The following is a 27,768-nucleotide window of genomic DNA, read 5'->3' on the forward strand; positions in this document are numbered from 1 at the left end:
GAAGCAAACCTGAGGCCTATGTGCCATCAGTAACCCGCTGTCTAACTGAAGACCGAAGCTTCTAACCACCACTCAAGCATTTACTGTGGATCTTCTCTGCCCCATCTTCCCTGCCTTCGTTTGCTTGACTACTTTAATTATGCATCAACTACGGATCAAAGGCAATTAATAGGCAGAGCAGACCTTTGACTGTGGCTTTTAACCTTGTAAAGCCTCCCATCCTCCTGAATAAATGATCAGTCAGAGGGATCCTGTGTTTGCGTAGTGTCGTTCTGCTGTGTAGGAAGCTGCGCACACTTATCGTTTTCAACCTACTCAGGTCTCCAAGGTAAATCTGAAAGATTTAGTACCTCTGCAGCCCTGGCACTACCTGATAAGCATCAGCTGATCCAGGCTCATTCCTCTGACAACCCGTCCGTTGGTAAAGACGTACAGTACATACAGTAATGAGGATCAGGGCACCGCAGCTCAACAATAAGGAGGGGCATTATCTTAATCCTCGCAGCTGCAGAAACACATTATTTGCTTTATTTGCACAAAAAGGCAAACATGCCCTTTGTTTGCATGAGTTTGCTCTACATTCTTGTTTCTACACACGGTGCCGTCACTGTTTACCTGGTTAAAAAGCAGCTTCCTCACAGTGGAAGCTGAACATCTCTCATTAACTAACATTGTGTGTCTGCACTAATGTTAAATGTTATTTACTGATGAAAATGGAATTATTTTATAGTATCTTGTTTCTTTTGCCAAACATAAAGTCTACATTAATATTTGTGCTTTGAAAGAAAACAATCAAATTAAAATACAGCTGCGAGAAATCACATTTACCAGCAATCATACAAATAATATCATGGGGCTGTCTAAATAATGGGTTTAAGCTTCAAGACAAGATTCTGATTCAGTAAAAATAATTCTTCACTTCCTCTTTTATATTATTTTGAACACTGGAAACCAATTGTTTTGACATATGCATTTTAGAAAGTTAAGCTCAACCAAACAAAGCAAACCCAGGAATCCCGGGTCATTAAGCATAGTTCAGAGGCAGGCGGAGATGTCAGACAAGCCCTTCATTTTGTTTTAGGAACATGACCCATTTCTTTCACTGATTCCCTTGTACATTTTGTCTTCCTTCCCCTGGTACATTACTGTTCCTTCACAGAACACGGGCCTGAAGAGGAATGGGAGTTCTCATGCCGGATCTCCTTTTCAATTAAACCCCCTCAGTTGCCAGGAGCAAAAGCGGCCCAGCTCTTACGCAATCGAGGAGACGGGGAGACAGAAAGTGAAAGGAGGGAGCGAGGAATGAAAGGAGCACAGTGGGGACAATGCTCATAAATGTCAGCCACTGTCTGACCCAGTGGAGTCTCTCCTTTGTCAGGGGATGGAGCGCGTGGGTGCTTCTGCCTCCGTTCACACGCTTGTTTCACAGGCTGCCACACGCCTCCACACTGATCGCTTAATCACCAAAGGCAGCAGGTAAACATACAGTCAGCTCATCCGTCGTCACCGGGTCCTGTCTCTCACCACGGATCCGATCAGTCCAATAGGTTTACTGTTTACTGTACAGCACATTGAGTGGGCTGCACGGCTCTCAAGCAAGGGAAAAATGGGCCTGGCTTGAACTGCAGAGAAACTTTGATAAATATAGGGGGTGATAACAAACCTCCCCAGGGAAATCTAGAGAGGCTGAGATGAGAAATAGAGAACAAAGGCTAGCTGCAAGCCTTCCCAAAAGTAAAAGTGCTGCGGTTGCTGCACAGAAACCCCCACCCCCACCGTCCGAGCCCCCAGCAGGCCACCGTCGGTACCCTCCGAGCGCAAAGCTGCCGCTGGAAATACTAGGTCAGGCTCAGCGGAGGAAGGCTGGGATTCCACGCGCAGCATCCACTGCTCCAACTAACCCCAAAGAGTCCAATTACTCCAGATGGAACCGCAGTCACACTGCAGTATGCTGATCAGCCATTTAGGCGCAGATCAAGATTTATCCCGTGCTTGACGTTTTTAGAATGATTCATCATGGACAAGATAACAGTTTTCTCTGGTGACCTTTCTGAAGCCGTCTCTGTCCCTCTTCATAAGACACTGTGGCAAAATGGCTTTGAGCTCAAATGAGCACAAACAGACTCCCAGGTAGAAATAAGAATAAAAGAAAATAGAGGTAATATTCTCTAGTAGTGGGTACAAAGTCAGCTGCATGTTGCTGGGATGTATTTATATACACACGGGAGCCAAAACCTGTTCATTTGCTACACTGCTATTATAATTGTTTGCAGGCAGCTCAAAGCCCATTGTTGAAAGAGCCTATTGTTATTCTGACGGCCTTTTAGACTCTAAAAGCACACTCTGCCTTCCTCTGGGCAGGAAACGACCCACCTGGTGCAATCCAAGTATCGAGCCTTTACTGCTCAAGGGTTTTGTTGTGCTAAAACCACTTGTTAAGAAAGAGGAAGAACTGGCTCCTCAGCAGAGGCTGAAGAGGGCGAGGGTCTCTCCACGTCCCTCCTGAGCCATGCTGCATTTCTTCTTCTGCATTAATGCACCGGCACATCTGTGGCTAAAGGTGAAAATGCCATATAGAAAATGAGGCTACGCCAGCTACGACGTGGGTATGAGTTTTGTGAATGGCTGCTTGAGCACACAGGAGGACAGAAAGCAGTATTGGCAAAAAGTCAGGCCGGCTCGGCCAAATGCATTAATTGTGTTTCCAAGAACCACAGGACAAGGAGTTTGCTGTCAGTTTCCCCTCTCGTTTGATCAGAGTAATCACATTAGCCTGATTCATTCCATCACACTCTGAAAGGAGAACGTGAGCTAACACACTGACTAATTAACAACACATACAAGTAACAACATCCACAGCTTCGCCCTCTCGTTAAGTCACTTTCAGAAGATCTTTGATTAAAACGCAACGTCCACGGACAGAAATCACAGAGGTTTACTTAAGTTCACGCTTAATAAATTATAATGTAGAATGAGGTGCTGAAAGCAAATGAATATGAGGACGGCAGCCAGGGGACAGAGAGGCAGCAAAAGAAGCGGAGAGAAAGGGAAGAGCCCAGTGTCCTCTGTGTATTTGTGGGTGCTGAGGAGCCAGGGTTTAATACGGAGAAGGTTTCCTGCAGGGCAGCAGTCTGCTCTGAATGGACCAGCTGTTCTGTGCTCGTTCCTGTGTCCCAGTGCCCGCTGAGCAGCCAGCGTCTGCCAAAAAGAGGACAGACACGGCCTCACTGCAGCTCACCCACTGAAACAGCCTGCTCTCACCAGCAGCTCCGCTCGCAGGTGACCCGAAGGCTCCAGGATAACTGGGGAGACCATATGCCGTAACCGGGACAAAGCTTCTGCAAGCGATTCATCCTCTCTCCTCAGGACAGAGTCCACCTCCATTCAACCCCATGATGGGACCAGCCTGACCTGGCACGACCGGGCTGCGGGCGGTACCGGGCCCTTTGGGGGTGCTGATGGGCTTGGGTTCCCTGCCTCGATGCCCTGCTGGTGACCTGCTGACAGTGACATGTGGACCCGCTGACAGAGCACCGAGGGGGAGCGGGGAGGCAGACAGTGAAGCCATGCAGCCAGACATCTGTGGCCCAGTGCAGGGGGTGAATCCTGAGGAGGAGGGGCAGAGGTGCGTCGTCGAGCGCAGAGACAGGTGCATATGGATGTGGCATAAAGACTTAATGGAGTGATGGAGTGCAGTCAGTTAATCATTCACTTCCGCAAGTGACTCCTCAATTGCTGAGACTGACGGAGCTTGAGTATTTTCAATCTGCTGGGAATGAAGCTGCTTTGTCAGAATGCAATAAGTCAGGAGGCTCAGCCTGAGGCATCACCTTTAGCGGCTTAATGGATTTCATATTAGCATCACCTGCTTACCTCAATGCAAGAGGACCGCGTGACAAAAAGCACATATTCTCACGCCACCGAGAAACTTTGGGCTCATCATGAATAATCACACGGTCCCAATTACCCCACACAATCAGAGCAAGAAGCAAACCAGGGCCTGGAATCGTCCCGAGTAAACACTGTGATGGATGGAAATCACAAAGCAATAATCACTGGATGCCATAATGCAATTACTCTGTAATCTCTATTCTAATTGAACTATGCAGTAGAATCCATTTCTCATCACAGGAAAATTACATGTTTAATACATCTAAGATGCACTGTGCCATTTATAATGCACAGTAATATCACAACAGTGACCTGGAGACATGAGACAATTGTGATATCAGCACTGAAAGCAAACAGACACACCCTCATTATTGCACAAGCACCTGTATTCGATTGCTTTGTAGAGTTTGCTAAAGTTCTTATTGTTTTTAAAGCATAGTGTTTGCACAAGACTCCGGCTTTAAATATTTGGTGACTGCTCACTAGTTTCCTCTCACTCAGATTCCTCTGTTGAATCAGTGCCCCAAATCCTGGCATGCAAATTTCATAAAAATGATCTGTATCTTTTTCAGCAAGGTGTTCAAAAGGGAAGTAATAACACAAAGGCTATAAAATGCCTACCACACACACACACACACACACACACACAAATATTGCATATTTATAATACAATAAAATTCATAAATCAGTCAGAAAAGCAGGATTGTGCGTTGGATTCTCGTGGACAAGAGAAGATAAACACAGACACAGAACAGAGACGGGGAACAAGAAGACGCACACAGCACGAGCGCCGACTGAATATTAGCAACAAAAGCAGCAGTTCACTCATCCAGAACTGAAAGTCTGCACACATGACATCTCCTCCCAGCCATGCAGACATGGAGACCAGCGCTATCACCAACACAATGCAACACAAAAACGCTCTGCGCTCTGATTCATCCGCCGCCTTGTGTAAGCAACACGTCCCTTTGTCTGCCACATGTGCTTGGGCGTAATCAGCTCTGAGGCCTGATAATCATATTACTGCAGAGAACATCTGAGACGAGGTTTCCTGCCCCTGTGGACATAGGGGACAAACCAAAAACAGACATTCATATCCTGTCACTACCCATTACTGCGCGAGCCTTCGCTTGCAGAGTTTAGCTAATGCACATATGGGCTCGTGAATCAGCCATCTTGTTTGTTGTAAATCAAAGCATGCAGACGTGCTACGATGCACAACCTGTGCTTGTGGACTGGGCTTCAGCTGCACCACCGATGCAAAGTGAATCTGAAGTTTTGAAGTCTGGAAATTTAAAAACTTTCCTTTGAAAGAGAAGATTTTAAACTTGTCCAAACACTGGAATTGTATGGAAATCGCTGTCACTTCTACACATTTTCCGTTTCCAGAGAGCCCTATTTTCAGTGCCTCATAAATATTTACAAAACTAAATGCTAAATGACAGCTTTAACGCTGTAGCAGTAGCGTTTCTTCCACAGTCAGTGACTGCGTGGGGTCCGGTACACATGGAAATCACAAGATGCGGAGTCTCTTCCTACAGTAGGTGACGCCGTGCCAGGCCTTTACTGCAGCTGCTTCGCCGCCTTTGACATGTAAAATAGTTTACTCACATTCCAGTCTGATGAACCATTTTCCCTTTCCCACTGTCCATCAGCACCTAAACCTAAAAGTGCCTGAAGAGCTACAGTAACCGAAGCGTGAGCCTCATCATGCACATGTACTGCAATCCTTCACTCTAGTCACCCTGAGGCAGCGATCCTCAGAGTGATGCAGCACGTGACAACATTTATTATTTTAATTGGTGTGCTTGTGAATCTGATTACTCAGCCTCTCGAGTCACTGACTTGCAGCCAGTGATGCCAAGAAGGTTGGAGGAAACAAAATGACATGACTCTGTGTATGGATGCAGCCTTGCTTGCTCAGTAAAGCGCCAGGATGCTCCAGTACGTTTGCTCTGAGGATGAGTCAGGCCACAGATGACATATCAGGCCGGCTAAATAAGGCCAAACCTTTGTTTAATGTCAAACTGATGTCATTTAAATCCCAATTACCAATTACTCCAGCTCCGGCGGAGGCAGATTGGTGGCCGGACCGTGGGTTTGCTGAGGCTCGTGCTTAGAATCCGGGGAAAACAATTTAATTTAAACATACTCAAACATGCATTAATAGGTGAAGTTCACAGAGTTTTAAACTCTCAGTGGAGCCTGACTAGAATTATGTGACTGTGGTTGAATCATAGTGTCAGAGAAATAAAGAAAAAAGTGATGGACAACTGTGTAGGTATTATTAAATATACAATCTGCGAGCACTCATTAATATAATTAGCAACAACTAAAAAGAGAAAAAAAAGGATAAACTTTATATAATGACCTACAAAAGGTCATGTCCTCCCTGGTTGCTTATCTGCTTCAAAATCAATATTGGTTCTGTATTCTGGAGGAATGGACCACTGCAATCAGGAGCCGGACTGTCCACCACAGAGGCTGCAGCCTCAGGTCAGGTCAGCAAGCCTGTGCTTCATCCCGTTGTGATTCACTCAAGTCCCACATGAGCAGAGGTCACCTTCCTGCTACGCTTCTCATAAATTCCTCCACCCGCCAGTAGAAAACCCAAGTTCATGTTAGCCTAAATTCATTTTTCCTGCTGTTTTATGATTATTTTCTCGGTCTGTTTTCTTGTTTTCTCACTTTGACCCCCCCGTGATTTCAGATTCATATTAGTCACTGTGCCATCCAAGCTGTGACTCATCAGTTCACACTGAGACTGACACAAGACGGACATGAAGAAAACACAAAGAGGAGAGACACAAAACAAAACATTAATCACCATCCGCCTTGATCATGCGAAATCTAAAAGAAATACACCAATAACATTAGGAGAATATGAGAAGATGACATTTAATACGGTGCAGCAACTAATCATGCCCTGATAACTGATGCTGGGGACAATCGGAGTATTATGGGTTGTATGACTGGTAAGGAGGAAGTCAATCAAGCAGAGAATGCCATTTGGCAAACATACTAAAATATGATTTGTTCCTTCTAACCCTTTGCTGTAAAACACAATAAAATACCAAATGTTATCGTTTTGGAAATGGGGTCCTTATTGAATCTTTTACTGCATTTATTTTCGTCAAAAGAAGTAGCCGCCAGCATCCACTGCTCTATCAGTACTGATCAGTAGCTCCACACTGTTGGGGGGGGGGGTCACTGTGGTGCTGCTCTCAGGACAGAGGTCACACAGGATGGGCCTGCTATGAGGTCCAGGAGCCAGACTCTGGGCTCCCGTCTGGCTCTGGCTCTGTTAATCACCATGACCAGAGAGTCAATACTCTGCACGACTCAATTACCCAGAGAGCAGAACTCAAGGCGCCACGTGATCCAGGAGTCCCCCTTATCCAGGCCAGCAATCTTTCTGACAGGCAAATCATAGGCAACTCATTGGATTCGTTGGAGAAGGAGTTGTTTGCATTAATAATTCACTCCGTCCATGGCTCCATCTCATCTCCCTCGGTGCTACTGAGATTGAGACCACACCGATGCACACGGCAGGCGAGAAAAAGGTAATACCCAAATGGAAATGAATGTCCTTCGCTGATCCCGTTCTCGCTCTCCGCTCCCTCTACCCTCATAGATGTTTCCCCATTCGTTGTTTTCCCCTCTCCTCACACATTCAACTGCTGACAGCATTTCTGAGCTGATGTCACAGGTTTCCAGTTGCCTGCACTCACACACTTTACTGGTGATGCCGCTGAAAATAAAAACAATGAATGGAGGATTGTCTTGAGTATAGTTTTGGATTTTCACATCAAAATGACCAAAAAGTCTACTTTTTTCAAAAAAGGCTACGTCTGCTGTGCGGCTGATGTCTGGGCTTCACCACTGACTCATGCTGACAAGAGTGAACCGTTTTCTCCTTTGCCAAATTAGCTTTCTCCTGCCTTCCTCATTTTTTTTTGCTTCCATCCCATTTCACTCTTGCCAGTGGTCTCCTGGTGGTGATGGAGAGCCTCTCCCTCTGTGTCCCTAATGAGCCCCTTCAGTCACATACCGGATCAAATTAACAGGCTGCGCCAACCTGATACAGCCCAAAGCCACCAGCCAGGCCTTGGGCAGGCTCATTGCCTCACCTTACTGCACCACCAGTCGCCGGCCTCGTGATGAGAAGTGATGCAAACGCAGACAGCAGGGAGAGACACAGAATTAAATGAAAGAAAGGCAAAAAAATGACTTTACAATCACTTATTATTCTCTTGATGGAATAATTAATGAGCAGAAAAAGGCCAGAGATCATCTGTGTGAGTATCCCTGTCATAATTTGTTGAATCAACACTGATTATTGGCAGCTCTGACTCTCTACAGGCCTAAAGTGTTTAAACAGCTTAAAACATGTTTCTTTTCACTTTAAATGTCAGGTGCAAACGTATTAGTTTAATGTCATTGTTGGAGACGCGTGGACCGGCTCTCCATTAGCACTAAAGTGCATTGCTTGGATGGGAATGTTTGCACAGGAGAGTGTGTTATGCTGTAACCATCCATCTGGCTAATTGGATCTCAAATCTTGGAACACGCACTTGACATGCTCTGATAAGGTTATAATCTCCCATGTGCCTTTATGGCGCTATTTCACCATTTAAATTAATTAGTTGCCTCTCGTTTAAGCATGGCATCACTTTATAACTGTGGAAGAAGAGGGAACTCAGGCAGCATGTCCAAGCAGATGCCCTGCTCACAAAACAACACCGGCATTCATTGTTCAGCGCCGGAATGTACACAGATGGGAAGAGATGAAAGGGTAAATGTTTAAATCAAGCCACAATAATGGCTGGATTATCCTGTGAGGAGAGCTAATGCGCTGCGCATCCCTGGAAGACGAATCCAGAGAAGGTCATTCCTGAATAAATGTCACCAATAAATTGGCTCACAAAGAGGAGAAAAAAAAGGCCCTGAGGTTATTTTACAAGAAAACAACAGTCCAATAAAAGAGCTTAGTCCAGAGTCTATCACAGCGAAAACAGGAACGTGCCAGACCACTGCCTCCTGGCTAGACTGACAGAGAAGCAGGAAGACAGGCAGGGAATGAGTGAGGGGGGTGAATGAAGGATAAAGACAACACAAAAGAAACTCTGTAAACATCAACAGTGGGGAGAAAAGGGGAGGTGTGAGTCTTTACTCATAAACGGAGCGTCTTGTGTGTTGGAGGTGCAGCGCCAGTTCAAGATGACGGCTCCATCGCTTCAAACCCTCCTCATCCAGCCCTGCTGTCAGGAAGCTTCCCCCACTGCATTACTCACAGGAACAGCAGCTTTGGGCTCGTCTCCTCGGACGGAGGCGCACCACGGTTCACAGACCAACACCAACACACACAGGCACCGGTCTGCATCAAGAAACAGCGGCTGACAGATGCCGTAGAGGCACATGATGGCGTTTCTAACAATGTTCTGGTGCCGGAAGGATGTTGTTTTAATTTGCAATCTGCAGCGCTGCTAGAACCTGGGCTCTGGCTGTCGTTCCGTCCTCTTGTTCCTCCATTTCACACACTCAAGTGAATATGTGAGGGACGATGTGAGACCGGAGTTATGTTTGAAAAGCAAGGTGAATCAACACTTATTGATCCTGGATAAGGACAAGGTCGAATCCAACACCTGCTCACAGCCTGTACCTGGACATGCGTTGGTTTAAGACTTGTTTTTTCTAATCTTTTTCCATTACTGCCGTTGGATGTTACATTTCTCCAACAACCTAATTGAATGCACTATAGATTCACCGTGGCCACAGTCTATACATTCTGGTACAGCGTGTTCTGGTTTCGTTACATTGGAAACATTTGTGTCTCTGTCAGTGTTTTTCTGCTCGGTCTTTCTTTATGCGTCCATCTGTTCCCCTCGTGTCCTTCAACAGCTGCAGAGTGTGGGCCGCCCACTCTCACACTAACACCTCAAAGGCCCTCTGTTGCGCCGTCGTGTCAACGGGCCCGATTTCCTCCTCAGCCCGACCGTAGCCACGGCGACAAACGCAGGTCTGCAGCCAGATCGGTGCCAGACATCTCCCAGTCTATTACTAATTCACAAAGTCTGTCATCCTCTTGCTTTTTCACTCACCCTATCGCTCACCAGCCAGACAGAAACGGACCAATATCCCCCCATCAAGAAAAAAAAAAAAAAGCCTGCAACAAAGACACAAGCAAGAACCTCTATCACCACTTCAGGGCAAATGGATACTTGACATATCAAATGACCCAGAGAAAAGAGGTTCTCTGTGTGTGTGTGTGTGTGTGTGTGTGTGTGTGTGTGTGTGTGTGTGTGTGTGTGTGTGTGTGTGTGTGTGTGTGTCTGAACAGAGCTCATGCATGTACGCTGCAGGTCTCGGGTAGCCGGTGGAAGCTATGAATTCTGCCCTGTCCTCCACTGCAGCGGCCCAGACGTGGATTAATGGTGTCATTAATTCTAACTTTAAAATGAATGACTTCAGCACCTCCAACCTGCACCAGAGTGACTGCCCAGCCCCCCCCCACTCCAGCGCATCCCTGCCCACTCTGCTCTAATGGATGGATAGCGGCCGTGCCATCCCATCCATTCTTGGCCTGGCACAGGGCGGCACAGCAGGGGGCCAGAGGCCAGCAGGAGGGCTTTTGTGAGCAGACACTAATTTCTTAGCATCCTCTCTCGACTCCAGACGCAGTCAGGCAGTTTGTGAAAATATGAAAACACTAGAGGATTCATTGCAAGAGGGAACGGGGAAAAGATTTTTTATATTTCTGTCGTGAATTGCCAAGCTGCTGCTGAATGTGGCATAATGCCCAGTGCATTCACACGCTGTCACTCAGGGCCCATGCTTTGAATGGTTGACCCAAAATGGGCCGTGGTGGGAGGCGATGTGGTACAACGAAAGAAGATAAATGATTCATCCATTGCATATATCAGAAGGGAAAACAAACGGGTTTCACAGTTTTACGCAACTTGCCACATTTATTTTGTAAGCAGTGATTCTGCTGGAGACGCACCAGAGCTTGGTCCACCGCCGTCTGTCCTAATGATATGAGTTGATAATATGAGCAGTGTTGTGAAAATTACATTATCTTCATCGCTCTATGATAGATCATGCAAACAGTTACAACTAATGGCAGCTAATATCTCCCCAGCATTGTAAGTGTCAATGCGGAAGGAATGTCCGATATATCGACATCTGCCCAGGATGAATCTGCTGCTGACTGGTCCAAGCCAAGGCATTCATCACTAAGTGATGGGGTGGGAGGTTATGAGGCTGGAGATTTCTCATTTTATCAATAATTCGTCAGTCGTCGTGCTTCCCCTCTCCCTCCTACACCTTTAGCTCCGCCACAGAGGCCACAGGGCCGTATGACACTGTCAAAGTCAGACAAATACACCACCTCAACCATCGGCTCCTTCCAAATAAACATTTGATGAGGTGTGATTCTCTGCCAAGTCACTGGTAACAACCACGTGTGCCAAGCCACACTCAAATACAAAGTAATTAACTTATATTTAGACTCATTATTAAGCATGGATTTTGGCGCACAATGTTCATGTACAGTACAAAAAGAATATTTAATATATATTTCTTCACTTTTTCCTGCACCACAAGTCACAGGAGCAAGAAACTGTGGACAATAATATAATCATTCAAATTTATTTTAGCCCCCTTATTTTAACAGGCTCTACGGTAATTGTGTTATTTAAGGCAACAGGTGATAACCTATCTTATAATTGTGACCAAATTTAGGCTGCAATTTCCCTTTAACAGATATGGTCGACTCCACCGGGATCGACTGGAGGTGCTCTTTAATATTATTCCATGTCTACGCTCGCTACAACGTCACATGACGTTGACAAGACAGTTTTATAAAAGTTAAACTAATACGGTTCCAACAATAACAAGCAAGTCAAAAACCCAGTTCCCAGCAGCTGTGGCATCGTGGAGCGCTGGTTTGCATTAGCCAGTACCACCCTGTCCGAGTCCTGCGTAATAACTGCCAGTCACTCCTCGTGGGATCGGGCAGATGTGACTACTGGATAGTTCACGTGTGACAGAATCTGGCAACCACTGAATGGTGCGCAGACTTAATGACTACTGAGGGAGCTGGTTCTGTTGGTGTGGAGGCGGTTGTGAACCCACCCTTCAAATGCTCTACGGGTCACTGCCCCTGATGACTTTCAAAGTATTTCCTGCTAAACACGCTGATTCACATGGAAACCTCATCTCATGCCTGTCACATTTTGCATCCTGCCTTGCTGTATTCAGTGCTTTTAATCTTCATACATTGTGTTTTCCTGTCTGCTGTAAACATGACTGGTTTGATAGCAGGGTGTCTGTAACGAGCCTGGGAGCTGATTGCATGATCCAAATAGCCCTAAACAGTGGAGTCAGCGAGGCGTGAGAGGAAGGGGAAAGGTGTTAATTATTCACTTCCCTGTCCAGTTTTCAGCTACTGGTCTCGCAGCTAACGCTTTTTTCTTTTTTATAGCCACCCATAACTTGGGTTATTGATAAAAGCGTGGCTGATCTCATTCTTAAGCAATCCTTTAAATGCCCCTTACAGATGTGATGCACAGGAAAACACAGCCACAGATACCAGCAGCTCACTCAAACGAATCCTGTGTTCATGGTACAGATGTGAAGTGGTTAAAAAAAAAAAAAAAAAAAAAAAAGAAGGACGAACTGCCAAGGGTGGAACATGTTCCGGATATTCCTTGAGTTACAGCTCGGGGCAATAAACGCAGGCCAAGAAATGTGCCACCACATGTACCTGCCATCGCCCGAGGTGGGTTTTCACTCCTATGAGTGAGGAGGAGATGGAAACCATTCAGCACACCAGGCCTCTATTCTGCTCTCTTAAATGGTCCCCATAAAGTAAGCCACAGCTGCTGTGATATGAATGTTCCCATGCCTCTGCCGCCTTTCAGTCTCTTTACTTCACCGTTACTGCTTCTTTACATACGTTTACATTTTATTCCCATTTCACAAGTCCCGCTTTGATTTGTCGGCTTTTATTCTCGCTTACTGCGTCCTCGCAGATCCAGGTCACTGCCAAACTGGTAACATGCACAGCTTTAACAGTGGAGAGTCAACAGGGGGCTCAGCCTCACACCATTATGAGTAATTGGAATAATCAACTCCACTGCTAATGACTCATCTGCTTGGCGCTGAATACTAGTCTCCACCATTAACGGGAGTGTGGAGCAAGAGGTGCCAGTGCCGGGAGACATTTCCCAACGCGTTTCCCAGACAGAGTGAAAGCGAGAGAAACAGCGAACACGCATCCACCATGACTCAAGTTTTATGGAAAACATGAAGGTTTTTCCCCTCGGGCGTCGCGGCCCACGGATGACTGAGCGTGACCTGGGAGTCGGGATGAGAGCTAAGTGAGGTCACGACTCATAAATTCACCACTGGAACTAAGTATTTCACACCGGATGAGTCCTGGTCCGACTTGCTGCCACCGCCCACCCAAAGACGCGCTGTCGCACACACTTCGGCAGCGGCGCGGCTGCAGCTTGAGGTCTGGCAAGTGGACGGGACTGGAGCGCGTTTGCTGTTTGCACAACAGGCCTCGGCTGCACTGTGGGAAAACTCTCACATGGCCGTCTGGCCGGCGGGGGGCTTCGCTGGAGGAACGGCTCGGCTCGGCGCGGTGCTGGCTCGGCCTCCCGTACTTGTTAGTGTAACAAGTCTCAACAGCTACAACAATGCATGAGAGTCAAATGGAGCAGATAATGGAACGCTGCAGATCTTGATTCGAGGCTTTTCTTGCGGCAGCAGCTAATCGGAGGTGGGAGTCAGTGCCAATACACGTGCGTTTATTCTTTATGCATGATCAAAATGGAAGAATTAGAAAGGTGTCACAAACACCACACGGACGAACCGCACTCCCTCGCTGAAATAACTCAACATGACAGAGCACCAGCTGGCAACGAGCAGGAAGCGGCGTCTCCCAGGCTCGCGCACGTTCGGCGGACGGCCGTACAAAAATAGCGGTGGCGCGTGTGGACGTGACAAACATCCAAGGCGCTCAGGAAACGGAGTGAAGCCAGAGTGGCCTCACACTACTGCAGGTGGTGCAGCGGCCGGCCGCCGGGGGGTGGGGCTGGCTTCTCAGGTTAAGGAAGCTGTGACATGGCCCTCCAGCAGGCCCATAAATCAGCAGCTCAAGCTCCTGGGAGAGGAGTGTACACACACACACACACACACACACACACACACACACACACACACACACACACACACACACACACACACACACACACACACACACACCGAAGGAGCTCCGCTATGTAAACGGCTGGGGCACTCTCCGCCTCGAGCCGTACATGCTGCGCCTCCCATTATGCGGCCCAGTGCGTGTGTTTATGCAATAAATGTGTGCATATTGTGTAATCAAGGAACGTGACTGTTATCTTCATAAGTGCAAGTTCACTTTGTAAAAAAACAGGCCGTGATTCACTTCAGGACTGAGCAACACGCCCTGCGCTAACCCCGGGCTTTATGATTTTACATTGTAGAAATAAATGACCATTAAGGATCTGCTTCATGTGACTTGGTGAAGAAAAGCATTGTACAGAAATACTATTGAAGCTTAAAAAAACAACATAACTCAAATAAGCTCATTTAAATGCTTTTGACTCATTAGGTTGCAAACGCATATTTTACACAAGCATGATGTCACATCTTTGTAGAAGTCAATGTCAAGCTCCTGAATAATTCACTTCGGATGAAATGGATGAATATTTAAAAAAGATAAAGCCTGTGTTGAAACAACAGGGTTGTCTGGCAGGTCCTGACAATTCACCTCAGATTTATTCAGTATCTCTTAGACGTAATTAAAAAACCTTTTACACACCTTTGAGTTTTAACCGCTGAGATAAAGCCCATTTTATGAGGAGGCAGACAACCCATTTTAATGGCAACATAACTTTGGCTGATCATAAATTACAAACTACTTTGACAAGCCACGAATGCAAAGGTTCTGTTGCGCCGGCATCTTCCAGAATCTGCAGCCGTCTGTGAACACGAGCTGAGAGGAGAGCGAGGATGAGCATGACCTTTGACAGCGAGGTCTCTTTAACAGTACAGGTCATCCAGCAATAACGAAAACCTTGCCTGAAGAGCGAAAGAGAAAACAGGTGACTCTGTGAAATGCAAAACTCTAGCTTTGCATGAGTAAAGAGTTCGTTCTTCTCAAGGTCCTTGTAAATACACTACAGTAAAAGCACAGTTCATATAAATGATAAATTGGTTTGGTTTGTTTTCCCTCCTAATAAATATAATTTCTAACTGTGTATTTGTATGGTTAAATCAAGTGCCTTATTTAATGCTCGTGAAACCATCAATCTATCATGAGTTTAAAAAATCCATGGATCATTATGAGCATTAGAAACGATGACAGCAGAGCCAGAGAAAATCACTAACAGCTCTACTTAAAACAACAATCTGCCAGCTCAGTCAAAACAGCAAGAAAACAGCAATCGATAGACATGATGGATAAAAGCAGGAAGCCCGAAAACAACCCTGCAAAACAAAAAGACGAAAACTTCATCAGATCCAATAAACAATAGCTGACAACATGGTTTAGTTTGTCAGTTCATTCAAACGTGGGCCTGTGTCAGATCCAATCTGAAAGGCACAGGGAACGCTGGCAACAGTTCAAGTGATACCACACAAGGCTCGCGCTGCCTTTTTCTTTCCCTCCACTTTCTCCACCTGCGAGAGGCGATAAATCTGGAGTTTCTGCACTGAGCTGAGGCAATGACGGGGCCAGGGGTCAAACCAGTAAGACAGATGAAAACAAGAGATTGTCTGGAGGCCCATTAAAGGAAGATTGCTGAAGAGGGACCGAGACGCGCACGTCCTGCTTTTGTGGGAGCAGCTGTGTGTGTGTGTGTGTGTGTGTGTGTGTGTGTGTGTGTGTGTGTGTGTGTGTGTGTGTGTGTGTGTGTGTGTGTGTGTGTGTGTACAGAAATACAGAATGTGCAGGAGGGCCAGAGGTGCCGTACCAGCGCGTGGATGATACCACTGTGTCAGTGTATCACGCTCCAAACACAGACATCCCGCAGTCACTCTTATTCCAGAAACATTCACACAAATAGTTTTGTAACATTCCGTTCTTGGAGGAGAGAAAAACAACCGCCTCCTGTTTGTTTTCCCCAAATTTCTTCTCTTTCGGCACATTCTCTGCTCTTTGTCATTGCTGACTAGTGCGTAGCCGCGGAATGAATGTACGATCTGACAAAGCTGTGTGGAGAATGTGGTCGGGCTGAATTGTTGTGTTAGCACACGCTATTGTAGCTCCTCTCAAAAAAACAAAAAGAACCAAAACTAGCTTCCTGGAAATCCTGCGAGTGGTTGTCACCACGCGACGCCGCTCAGACCAAAGCACTCGTCCCTTTTCTGGACATTTAACTCAGCTGGTTTTTGTTTAATGACTTATCTCGGACGATCTCGGGGGGCAAATCTGCTGCTTATGAAGCAGTTTTGACATTTTTTGGTGACACGGGCCCTTTCTGCTCGGTTGCACATGCCATGTAAAATGCCATGAGGTCACCTGGGCTTCAAGTCACAGCTTGGAAACAGTAGTAATTAACAGTCAACAGAATAAAAGATATGAAGACAAAGCACAAACGGCATCCAGTTATTTGTCACTTAGCTGTGAAGGTCGAAGCTAAGTGACGCTTTAGAGGATTTATAGTTAGAATTCGAACGTTTCTGAGTACCTGCCATCATCTTCTGGGCTTCGTATGGCTCCATGTAGCCATCGTTCTCAGTTGTCACTTTTTCCGCGGTGGTCTGAGCGGCACCAGCCTGCTCCGCATCGAAAGGGTCCGCATAGTCTTCAAGGATAATGAGCTGCAAGACAAACAAGACAAGGTCAGCAAAGGTGAGGGGAAACACAGTGTTCACCTGATTCTCCGCAACGCTGGGTAGAGCTCGAGGAGCCGGAGCTGGTGACGTCCACTGAGGCAGGTCAGAAATAAAATATATAAACGACCCCCCACCACAATGCCCCCGCTCTCAGCCCTGCAGCGCTACTGCTGCTCTGCCTAATTACACCACGGCCCAGCGACAGGCCCACGATTTAAAAGTAGAGGAAAGAGGACCGCAAACGCTCAACTTTCTTAAGAGAAACAATTTGGCAGATTTATGCCGAGCTGGCAGTGAGCCACGGCTAATTGCAGTCTTGCTCTTTTTGCCGAGCGTTGTGTGCAGTGGAGGGCAATTAGGTGTGTGTCCTGAGAGGCAGAAATACAGCTCGAACCTTCAGGGAGCAGAGCAGCAGGCCGCCTCTACGGTGCCGTGGGAGGGTATTTGTTTCCGATGAAATGTTTGCTTTATGTAGCCAGATCTGCACTTTGAACGGAAATAAACCTCCATCTGAGCCATATTTCTACTAGACGGTTCATATAATGAGTGTGAGCACAGAGGTTTGCGCCGGCGGTTAGAAAACAGGCCTTTTTTACTCTATTGCACCTTCTGACGACAACTTCTGATGACAATTAGTGGGCAGAATAGTCTGCAACGTGCAATCTGAGATTAAAACCACTGAAAGACAGGAAATGCTTATTTATACACCTGAGTGGACATGTAAATATGTATGAGTGGCACTACACCCTATGAGTCATGTGTTACAGAAAGGGATTTAAACCCATCATCAACATGCTCGTCATGGGGCGGACGGAGCCGGGTGGGGCTGCCTGGAGGTGGACCCGGCTCATGCCAGCCGGGCTGTGCCTCCTGCTAAACGGCCTTTCAGCCAACAGCCACTGTCCATCTTCACCACAGAGAGAAAAACACTTCCCAGAAGAAAACTATGTACGCAGGCCACCCAAGAGCAGCGCGCACACACACACACACACACACACACACACACCTGCCAGGCCTCAGACAAACAACCTGAATGTATATACGGTACATAAACTTCCAGTGTAGGATTCCTCATCAGTTTGGGAAGCAGGCTCATTTTAACAGAAGTGATAACGGTCAAGGTGACATTTATGCAGTAATAAATAAAAAAAGTTGTCTTGACAAGTTTCCAAGTTCTAAATGCTAAAAAAGTTCAATGGGCCGTTTAGTGAGGACTGATGGCAGCTAGATCACCTCCACTATACTTGGATTAGGAAATAATAGCAAAGGAAGTAAGAGCCACAGACGTTTCAAAGCCGTTACCGTGTGACAGATCTGCCTTCTTCAATCTTCCCTTTCCATCTGTTTTGGGAAAAATAACTAGGCCTTTTTCTGCCACAACATAATTATGGGTTTCTCAAATGTTTGGCCTCTGTCAATTTGAGCGGGGGGGAAATCCAATACAAACGCTGTCCCGGTTTGTTTGTGTGCCTCCATAAATATACATGTTTCACTCACAAGTTTAATTAGGATTGGGCTGTTCTGATCGGCAGCATCTTTGCGGGCCCCGGGGGACGACGCGCTCTCTCCACATTATGCACGGCCGCAGTGCCATTACCATCCTACACTGCGTTCAAACGCAGCATGAGCTACACCCACCTCAGATACACGCACCGCAGACAGAGCTCAAGCCTTGGAAACACGTGATTAATCTAAATGGAAGGAATGAAGGCCGGTGCCCATCAGGCTGCAGCAGACTTCATGCCCCACCTGTCTACTTCATGCACCTTCATCATGAGCCAAAGGATGTTTGGGCAAGTTTCAGGAAATGCTGGCAGTCCCTTATTGGGTTACAGAATGCGTGGAGCCGATCCAAACACATTACATCATCTTTTGCCTTTCCTGTTGACACAATATTAGACAAATAAAGGTGGGGTGCATGATGTAACTTCCTGATGAAATCAAAGAGGGCAATTAAATGTGATTGCAAATACATGACAAAGCCTGCAATGCTGCAAAGCGGCGGTCTTCAATGCTAAAACCTTATGGGTAAAGCAAATCTTCACTAGGAAACTTTATATTCCAATACATGTGCTTTGCATCACCTTATAGCACCTTCCTGAACAATCAAAATTAGGCACAGTCAGGGTCTAATAGCCCGGCAGGTACCGAAGGCAAAACAGGAATGTGCAATCAGTTCCAAGCGGGTTGTTCTGCCCTTTTACCATAAAATGGAGATGCAGGTGCTAAATATTCAACGTATTTCAATACTAAAATTAAGAATTTAAAGTGAACATGTGATCATGGCCTCGATGTCCACACAACACCTTGGTTCCGCCGCCGAGGCTCCTCCATGTGACAGTGCGTTTTTTTTCCTCAAAAACCTAATTCAAGCTACCAGATTCCAGCCCGTGAAACAAAAAAGCAGTAGAAAGAATTTTCACTTGATCTATTTCCCTTTTTTTATATTTAGGTCAATGTGTTGCTAAACATTTTGTTTGTAGACAAGTATCTTCCACAGACAGAGGGTTTTCTGAGCTGCATGGTTATTACTGGCTTCGCCCTGTACAGTATTCTATCGTCACCCATTAGTGGGCAATAATATTCTTATGTGTGGCCGAGACAGATCCTTTCATGGTATGTGGAGGTTTGAGCCTCCGCAGCCCTGTTCACGTTTGGGTGGAGGAGGTGGTTATTACATCCAAATCGTTCCAGTGTGTCCTTCCTGTCCCACTGCACTAATGGCTTCTCGGCAGCAGGAGGAGCATGGGGATGCGAGGAGAGGGGTGATGGAGAGCGAAGGTGTCGCCTGGGGACACACCATCTGCCTTGTGGCACGCCAGGGTGTGTCAGGACTGCAGCCAACTCACACTTGTCATGAAAGTAAAATCCCCCCCTCAGCACAAGACAGCAGCACCTCAACGTAACATCAGGTCTCGGCTACGTTGTGAATCTAAAACCTCACCGCTGGCTTAGCCCTCATCCCCCCTGTGTTAGGTGGGTCCTTAGCAGGTCTGCAGCACTGACAGCGCGCACTAAATTACTTTAACTCCACAGCTCAGATCCCAGGCCGGCCATGTCTTACATCTGCCAGAGCGCTGGCAGCTCGCGATGGAGAAAAGACAGACTTGTTGAAATGCACTGCGGCTCCCAGGTGCTGAAGCCGATCTCAAAATCAGCAGAAAAAAAGGGGGAACCTTGGAGAAGGAGGGCGAGTTTAACGGGCACCTGCCACTTTGGCTCGATGTTCAACAACGCTGGAGCTTCTAGGATTACAATTCGATTGGGCCCCTTTTGTTCCATTAACAGCAATAAAATACGGATAAAATTCTCTCCCTGAATTCCTAATGGACGGAGGATGCGTTTGACTGGCTATCAGATAATCAAGAGGAAAAAAAATTTAAATATTGCAAATTACATTAGTTGACATTTGAGCACATGGATGAAAGTCTGGCTCTAACTATAAAAAATGTGCTGCTGCATGTCAATTTGCCTGCATATTGGGCAAATGACTTGTCTAGTTGATGTGGGAGATGAATATTTATACACCACCGCCCAGATCAACAACAAGCAGAAGCAAATGCAAAATATAAGTGGAGGTGGTTTTGCTGCGCGACAATCAGATAAACACCCTGTAGACAAACGCACGGGTGGAAATAATGATTGAAGACGCACACAGAGGAATATGATATTAATTGCACGGCTGCAGCAGGAAGAACTGGATGCATCGGAGGCGAGTCGAGGCTGAAGACCCCTGAGACCGGCAGGGAAGTCAGCAGCCTGTAGGAGGAGAGAGGGGAGAAGAAAAGGACTGACGGCTGTGATTTATGTCTCACGCCACCAGGGATTTCAGCCAGTGATAACCTAATGCAACTCAGTGCTTAGCAGCTCAATTGCATTAGGGCATTTCAAAAGCCTTTTTTTTTGCTGCCAGAGCTCTTTTGCTATCGGTGTAGCAAAAACAAAAAAACATGCCACTGTAGTGGGACTGGAGGAGGTGATTTAAAGGGGGCGGAGTCGAGATGCAATGTGAAGCTACAGTATATTTCTACAAAAAGAGGATTGTCACGCTGTCCGTGACGTGTCCTCCTCCTCATGGATGCAAAACGCATTGTTTGCTGCAAACACGAATATCTGTAGCTCGTTGAATCACCTCACGATCCGCCCCAAACTTCAATTTGTCTGCACTCCGCATTCCAAGACATAACATATGTGCAGGAATGCCCTGGTGGCAATTTCGTTTAAGCAAAAATGATCACAGCTTCTCTGTTGACATAATGCAGTTACTATCAATAACATTCTTTCATGTTTCTAAGAAGCGAGTGAAAATCTGGTTACCGACGGCCCCGCGTGATGACTGAGCCCGTCTGGGTTCTATATCTCCCAAGCAGATTAGGCTGATGGAAGACCGCCTCCCCCCCGAAGGAGAGACAGTGTAGGAGTGCGTCTCTCCACCATAAAGACCTGACATTAATGGAATTTTATTGAAACGTTTCCTAAGAAACACAGTTGCTGCTTTGGCGCGTGCCTCCCTGGGAGCGTGTCTCCGTTACAGGGCCACTTAGGAGTCTGCAGCAGTAACTAATTCAATTATTACATCTGCTATAAAGATGCTAACTTACAATCAGTCACAAGCCACTGCAGTCCACGCACCGCTGGCACTTTGAGAATGCTGGGGCTCAGAAAGTCTGTTTATTTCCATCTTTGGTCATTTCCTTTGCTTTTAATCTAAATAAAGAGTCGAAGCACTGAGTTACTGGGCAAGTTACAGTCCTCCTTGAATCCACAAACACCATTTATGGGATTTCACAGGGGAAAAAAAGGTCTGTCTGCATTTCTTTTGAACACATATCACAATGAATGACACATAATTAGCCACAGGTGACGCTGGCGAGCAGCACATCTGTATGGCCTTCCTACTGCAGCTGCAAAGGTGCAGGTTGCCGGCCACTGAAGGTTACAGTTAGCGTCCCTGCTAGCGTATCATGTGCTCAGCCATCAGTTTCACTCATGTCGCCTTCAGAGACATTTGCACAGGCTGCCGACTTATTTATTGCACACAGGCTCCCCTTTAAGATTCAGACCACATTAAAAGGCGCTTCCTCAGATCTCTGCACTCTTGGCCATGTGGGGTGGCTTTCGCACCGCATGCCGGTTCTTCTGGCGTAAGGGATTTACCCTGTTGTTGATCATGGCGTGCATGGGAATGCTTCCAGATGCTGCAACAGTGACACTCGTACCGAGCACCACAGCCAAAGGAGAAAAACTTTACCAGTGCGTTAATAAAAACAGCTGGGGCACATGTCTGAGTCCCTACACGCCGCCCTGAGCCTACGCTGCACATCGAGGTAAATCAGGTAAGTGTGTGTGATTTGCATGTATGAATTGCATATTAAATCATTTACATGTTAGCGCAGGCCTCAATCATATGTTTGTGATTGTTCGTTATATATATATAAATATATATCTCCTTATGAACTGATCTTCACAGGCTCCTAGGCAAAAATGTCTAGAAACTATACCTAGTGTTAAAAAAAGTCTTTATTCATGCAGGCAGTTATAAATAGGCTCATCCTCTGCTGCTATGACTGTAATTCTGTCTCCTTCCAGCATCACATCTCCGTCTGCTGCAGTTTCCAAGGAGTTTTTTTTTTTATATCACTGCAAATTAACACCTGCTGTGATTAAACGACTGCTGGTGAAACAGTTTATTAATCATCTTAGAACATCCTGTTAAACCAAAAGGCCCTATGCAGCTGTAAATACAACTACTCTACATATACTGTTGCGCAGTTACCAACTGTAGGATGTTTAGCATCCACAGAATTAATTAATTAGAGGTTCTCTGAAAACCCAAATATTTATTGTCTTTCAAAAATGTACAAGTGTGAAATTAATACAGCCTCAGTGGCATCATCATGATGTCAAGCTCAGTTGATGCTACAGATTAATTTACATATTTACCTTATATACAATAAGCATGAGTGCCATCCAAATAGCCTAAACAGCCTAACTGCATCTAGGGGGAAACTAAAGCGCCCACCCATCCATTATTTAGCTCCTTTAAATTCTCTTTGAGGAATTGATGTAGGTGGTAATACGCTTTCTTTCATGATTTTCTGCAGCTAAATGTTTAGTGATGGTATTCAATAAATTCCTACTCAGTCTGCCATTGTCTTAAAATGAATGAATGCATATTTCTTTAGCACCCAAGGCAATGAAGCACTAAAAAGCACCCAACTTGTTGCCAAGGGCCTCCTTCATTGAAACCCACCCCACACACCCACTTAAGACCTCCAGTGGAAAAGGGAGAGGAGGCCGTGCGTTGCAGCCTATGAAGGTGCTCTTAATATACGGCAGATATTCAAGATTAAGTACTTGACGACATGCTTGACAAAATCCAATTTCCTTGCTCTGCCCCCGTCCCTGTGTGATAGATTTATTGGCAGTGGTTCTGCATTCAGTAAGTGGTGCACTACAAGACTTGAGAATAATTCAGGCGCTACAATGGAAAGTTGGAAAAAATCATAATCCTGCGGTAAATGAACAATTTTGCTCAGCTGTACACTTTTATGGAAACACTCATTATTATTTTTTGAAAACAACCAAGAATAGAATGATTTGAGTTGTTTGCTGAGACCCACATGCCTGCAGCTCACTCCCCACACAGCAAAGAGGAGGACTCAGTTTTGTTTTCTGTGGCTCCTATGAGATCATAACTGAAGATATGGCCTTCGAAATTAACATGAGATGCTTCGTCAGCGGAGCAGCTTTGATTATGGGAGACCAGTTTATAGAGCAGGCAGAAAAAGAAAACCGCAGTTAGGACATAAACGGAGCTTCCAAATCCGACGCGAGCGCCGTGGCTGAGGCTGGAAGCTTTGTGGCCTCAGATGAGCCTCTGCGCCGAGGATCCACGAGGTCCCTGAACGTCCCGCGTCCCGACAACAGAGCGAGTGCAAAGGGTGGAGTCCCACAGCGCTGCCATCACTACGTGGCTTCTCCGCCTCCCTGTGCAGGACACTGAACAACAGGCTGTGACCAGAGGAGCGAGCGACAATCAACAACCGCCTGTCATGAGCGGTGTTAAATGTGGAGCAACAGCTACGCGCCGCCGCCGCCGCCTGTCGCCGTTTCCGACATCCGGATTGCTCAACGCGAAACAGCCGAGAGCGTGAGCCTTGGTTTCTTTTCAGCGAGCAAGCAGCGGCTGGAATACCAAGCCCACACACAAAGGCGAGCGCAGACTTGTCAAGTTAAAAAGGGAATGTCACCAAGTTGTAAACACTTCCTGTCAGGAAGGGAGCACTTCCTTAATCCTGGAGCAGCCGAGCCATTCTTAGTTTCCCCAACAACTGCACACAGTGGCCTCTCCCTCGGCACCTACGGTACATTCCTGTGACGACTATTGTGAATGAAGGAAATATCTGAGCTGCATTGCAATAAACAGCTCATAATTCAGGTGAGGCGATTCTCATTCACAGAGGGCAAAGGCTCAAATCCCACGAGGACGAGGTGGAAGTTTCTGGTGGCCGTCAGCTCACAGGGCAGCTCTGTTTGTGCGACGGAAGTCTAGCTGCCTCCTGCAGCGTGACACAGAAACAACAGTGTGCGCTTCCACCCAGAGAGACACAAAGGCAAGCCAGCTCTCTGTGACCTCTGGATTACACACTATTTTGATAAAAATGACTATTTGGCTGCAGCCGGAGCTGCGTCTGAGACAATATGCCGGCTCAGGGCTCTATTTATTTCCTTTTAATCGGTGTGTGACGATCCGCTGCTGCTCCTTCTAGACGCGGCCACGCACACTGTCATTAGACAAAACAGAGCCTCGCGTCTACAACTCCCCGGAGGCCGGGGATGCAGCGCTAGTCTGCAGACTAATTGTGACCTGGTGGAATCACGCGACTGATGTTCGGTGGCGCAGCCGGCAACAAACATACAGTACCGGCATCCGCCGGGGCTCCTTAAAGCGAGAAGCAGACTCCCAGACGGAGGGGAGGACGGCGATGAGCAAGCAGCGGCTAAAGGCGACTGCTGCCGTGATTTGTACCTTTTCACGCACACTGGATGGTTGTTTATGAAGGCTAACATGACTCGTCATCACACCCAGCGACGCCGACAAATGCGGGACCTGATTCACCACACGGCGCCTTGACAGATAGCTGAACTTTTTACTTCGGCTCTAGTTGAACTGTTTCAAAATGTCTTCCCGTCCTGAACCAGCCGAGGAGAATTAGACAACCTGGACGTGCTTTAAATAGTTCAGGAAATGCCTGACATTCTTTGACACCTCAGCAAGCAGTAGGTCAAACTGGAGGCTCACGCGTAGCTGGCATTTGATGCCAGCATCGCCACAGACTAGACTTCTCAGTTGGGAGGTAGTCATAGCAACAAGCTGCCTTAGCCACTTACATAATGTATTGTAATTATCAAAATAATTATCCACTTACTTGAGTGGGGACGTGAATCATAACCGCTGCTGACGCCAACACATTTGTCACCACTGAGCACCATTAAGAACAACAACAGCTGCAAAACACAGGACACGCAAAACGCCGGGCTCAATCAATCTGCTGATAATTCAGACCCGAGCATCACTTTGTCATAGCAATGGGAAATTACTAATATCCTAATAATGGGCTCCAGTGTATATCTGTTCTACTTGAAATATCTGAATATTCAGAGGTCAGAAACCTTGGTGAAAGCATTATTATTAATATTTTCACCCATAACAGTTTTGTTCAGGCAAAGAGCACAAAGTGGTTTTTATATGTGTAGAGCAGCAGCAGCATCAACATACGACCCGGACGTTCAGTCAGGCCCGCTGCCGACAAATCCAGGCCCCGTCTGATACAGAAAAATAGAAAATGCACTTAAAAACGGCGCTATAACAAAACATGATGGGCTCTGATGTTTTCATCCATTTTCGGGCTCCCTGAAGAAAACCACTCTCACAGATCCAGGTGATATTGACGTTCGCGCTTGACATTTCTCCTATCGCTGGCAGAGATGAGAGCGTGAAAGGCCGGTGGGATGCATTTCTGAAGCTCCACTGATGTCTGGAGTGCCGGGGTGAAAGGCCGATGCAAGATATTCAGGTTGTAGATTTGTCGTGAAATGAATCTGAGCTTTACAGACACAGCGGTCTGCAGGCAGTCAAACTAGCCTCATCTTCTTCCTACCCACTGTGGAGAGGGTTTCCAGTGACTGCCTCACCCCAAGTCCAGTGGGATTCAAACAAATGCAGGGAAGCCAGGTTATTCTAGTGACGGATGCATGTCTCATGGGGCCAGCCACAAACCGAATATGAAATATTTACTGTGAAATACAATATGCGATCTGTACCTCAGGAAACAGGCAGCAGCATGAGACTGGGAGTTTTTAAATCCGACGACTTGATTACATTATCATGGCTTCAGACAGCACATTAGCTATGCTCCCGCTCTCCAGCCTGCCATTGTTACACGTTGATCCGATTACGTGTCACAGCTGAGCCCTAATAACTTGCTTTGCTTCAGAACTGTTGTGTTTCCATTTGTTAACTCACTAGTTGGTTGGACTGTCACAGCGTATCCAGGACAACATGAGGCATTCGCACGGATGTGTCATCGACGGTCAGAGTGTGTGAAAAAGTTACAGGTCACAGTTTCCACAATGTGTGAGCTATGCCGGATTTGAAGTGACAAAAGTTTCAGATTTTTTAAATGGAGCCCTCCGAAAAAAGGGTTAGGTTAAAAAATTAAGGTTAAAATTTATATACCAAGAAATGGAGAAAAATTATATTTTGGTTTAAGGACTCATAAAATAACAAAAGGCCCAACTGTGGATGATGATCCCTAAAATAACTAGAACACTTCTTTAAATATGTAATTGAACTTTTCATTTAAATGTGTTATTTTATGATGACCTCTGTGGAAAAAAAGGATCAGACTGACATAGTGCTGGTTGCACACCTACTGTCTGGGCATGTGATGCAGCTCCACATGTCTGTAGTCCATATGTAAGCTAGCTCTTAGGGTGACTGACTAAAAGGCACCCGGAGCCCTGAGCTGAGGCGAAGTTTAACTGAGATGGTCGATTTCACAGTCGGACAGTCAGGCACTGATGACAGCGGGCTGAACTTCAGCCTGTCAGCTCCGTGCTACTGTTTTTGTTTACACACTAGCGAGTGGAGCCCGTCGCCGCTTTGCGTTGGGTCGTCCTTGAGGTAGATGGGTTAGTGCTGAGTGGAGCGATGAGCGGGGAGATGAGGCCTTTAATTAGCTCCGAGGCAGGATGATAATTGATCGTCTCCCTCAACTCGCTCTAGCATGAAGGGCTCGGCAACATTAAAAACAAAAGACACTGGGGTTCCTTGAAAACTTAACACTGCAAGTAGCAAAGTAGTTGGGCATGCACACAGGCACACAAACCTCTGACACAAAGACTGAAGCAACACAAACAAATGCTATTTACTCTATCTTGCATTTTGCCTGTAGAGGCTGGAATAGAAATAGCCTGGGGAAATTTCTCTTGATGCTGCTATTGGCATTTCAGGCATTAGGTAAACAGTGACATAATTAGCATTCATGAGTCAAGTAATTAAAACATCAATATAACCAAGCAGGGCTGTGTAAGACACTCGCGCGCCCGTTGCTCAGAGTCCGGCACTCAGCGTTTGGTCTGTGGAGGTAAACGACAACAGACTTTTTGTTTGTCTGTGAATTCACTTCAACAGAATTTTCTGTTAAAGCAGTTATAACCTGAAGCATCTTCTCCATACAAGAACACATTGTCAACTCGCTCCACTTTTGACCTTTTAACGCCTCCCTGAAGGGAGAGTGTATTAAACACTGCATCTGCCCACGGAGGCCCTTCAAAATATCTAAATAAATGTAGAACAAAACAATTATCATGGACGGTCACGGTTTAAAGACAAGCACCAGCCTCAGGCCAAACTTTAATCCTCAACCAAACTTTGAACAAAAAGCCCCAAACGGCCTTTGAAGCAACACAGAGGATGTTCAATAAGTGCGTTTT

General features: G+C 46.3%; 1 protein-coding gene across 5 annotated transcripts in view; it reads right to left on the reverse strand.

Annotated features, from left to right (window-relative positions):
• The window catches only part of zgc:158464 (uncharacterized protein LOC791139 homolog), a 68,307-nt gene that overhangs the window by 37,818 nt on the left and 2,721 nt on the right, over positions 1–27,768 (reverse strand). For all 5 annotated transcript variants that reach the window (XM_055507205.1, XM_029145484.3, XM_029145485.3 and 2 more), the window contains exon 2: positions 16,620–16,752. In XM_055507205.1, the coding sequence (XP_055363180.1) occupies positions 16,620–16,752 (133 nt within the window). The remainder of the gene's footprint in view (positions 1–16,619; positions 16,753–27,768) is intronic.

The sequence above is a fragment of the Betta splendens genome, chromosome 3 (genome assembly GCF_900634795.4).
Source record: "Betta splendens chromosome 3, fBetSpl5.4, whole genome shotgun sequence".
NCBI classification, from domain to species: domain Eukaryota; kingdom Metazoa; phylum Chordata; class Actinopteri; order Anabantiformes; family Osphronemidae; genus Betta; species Betta splendens.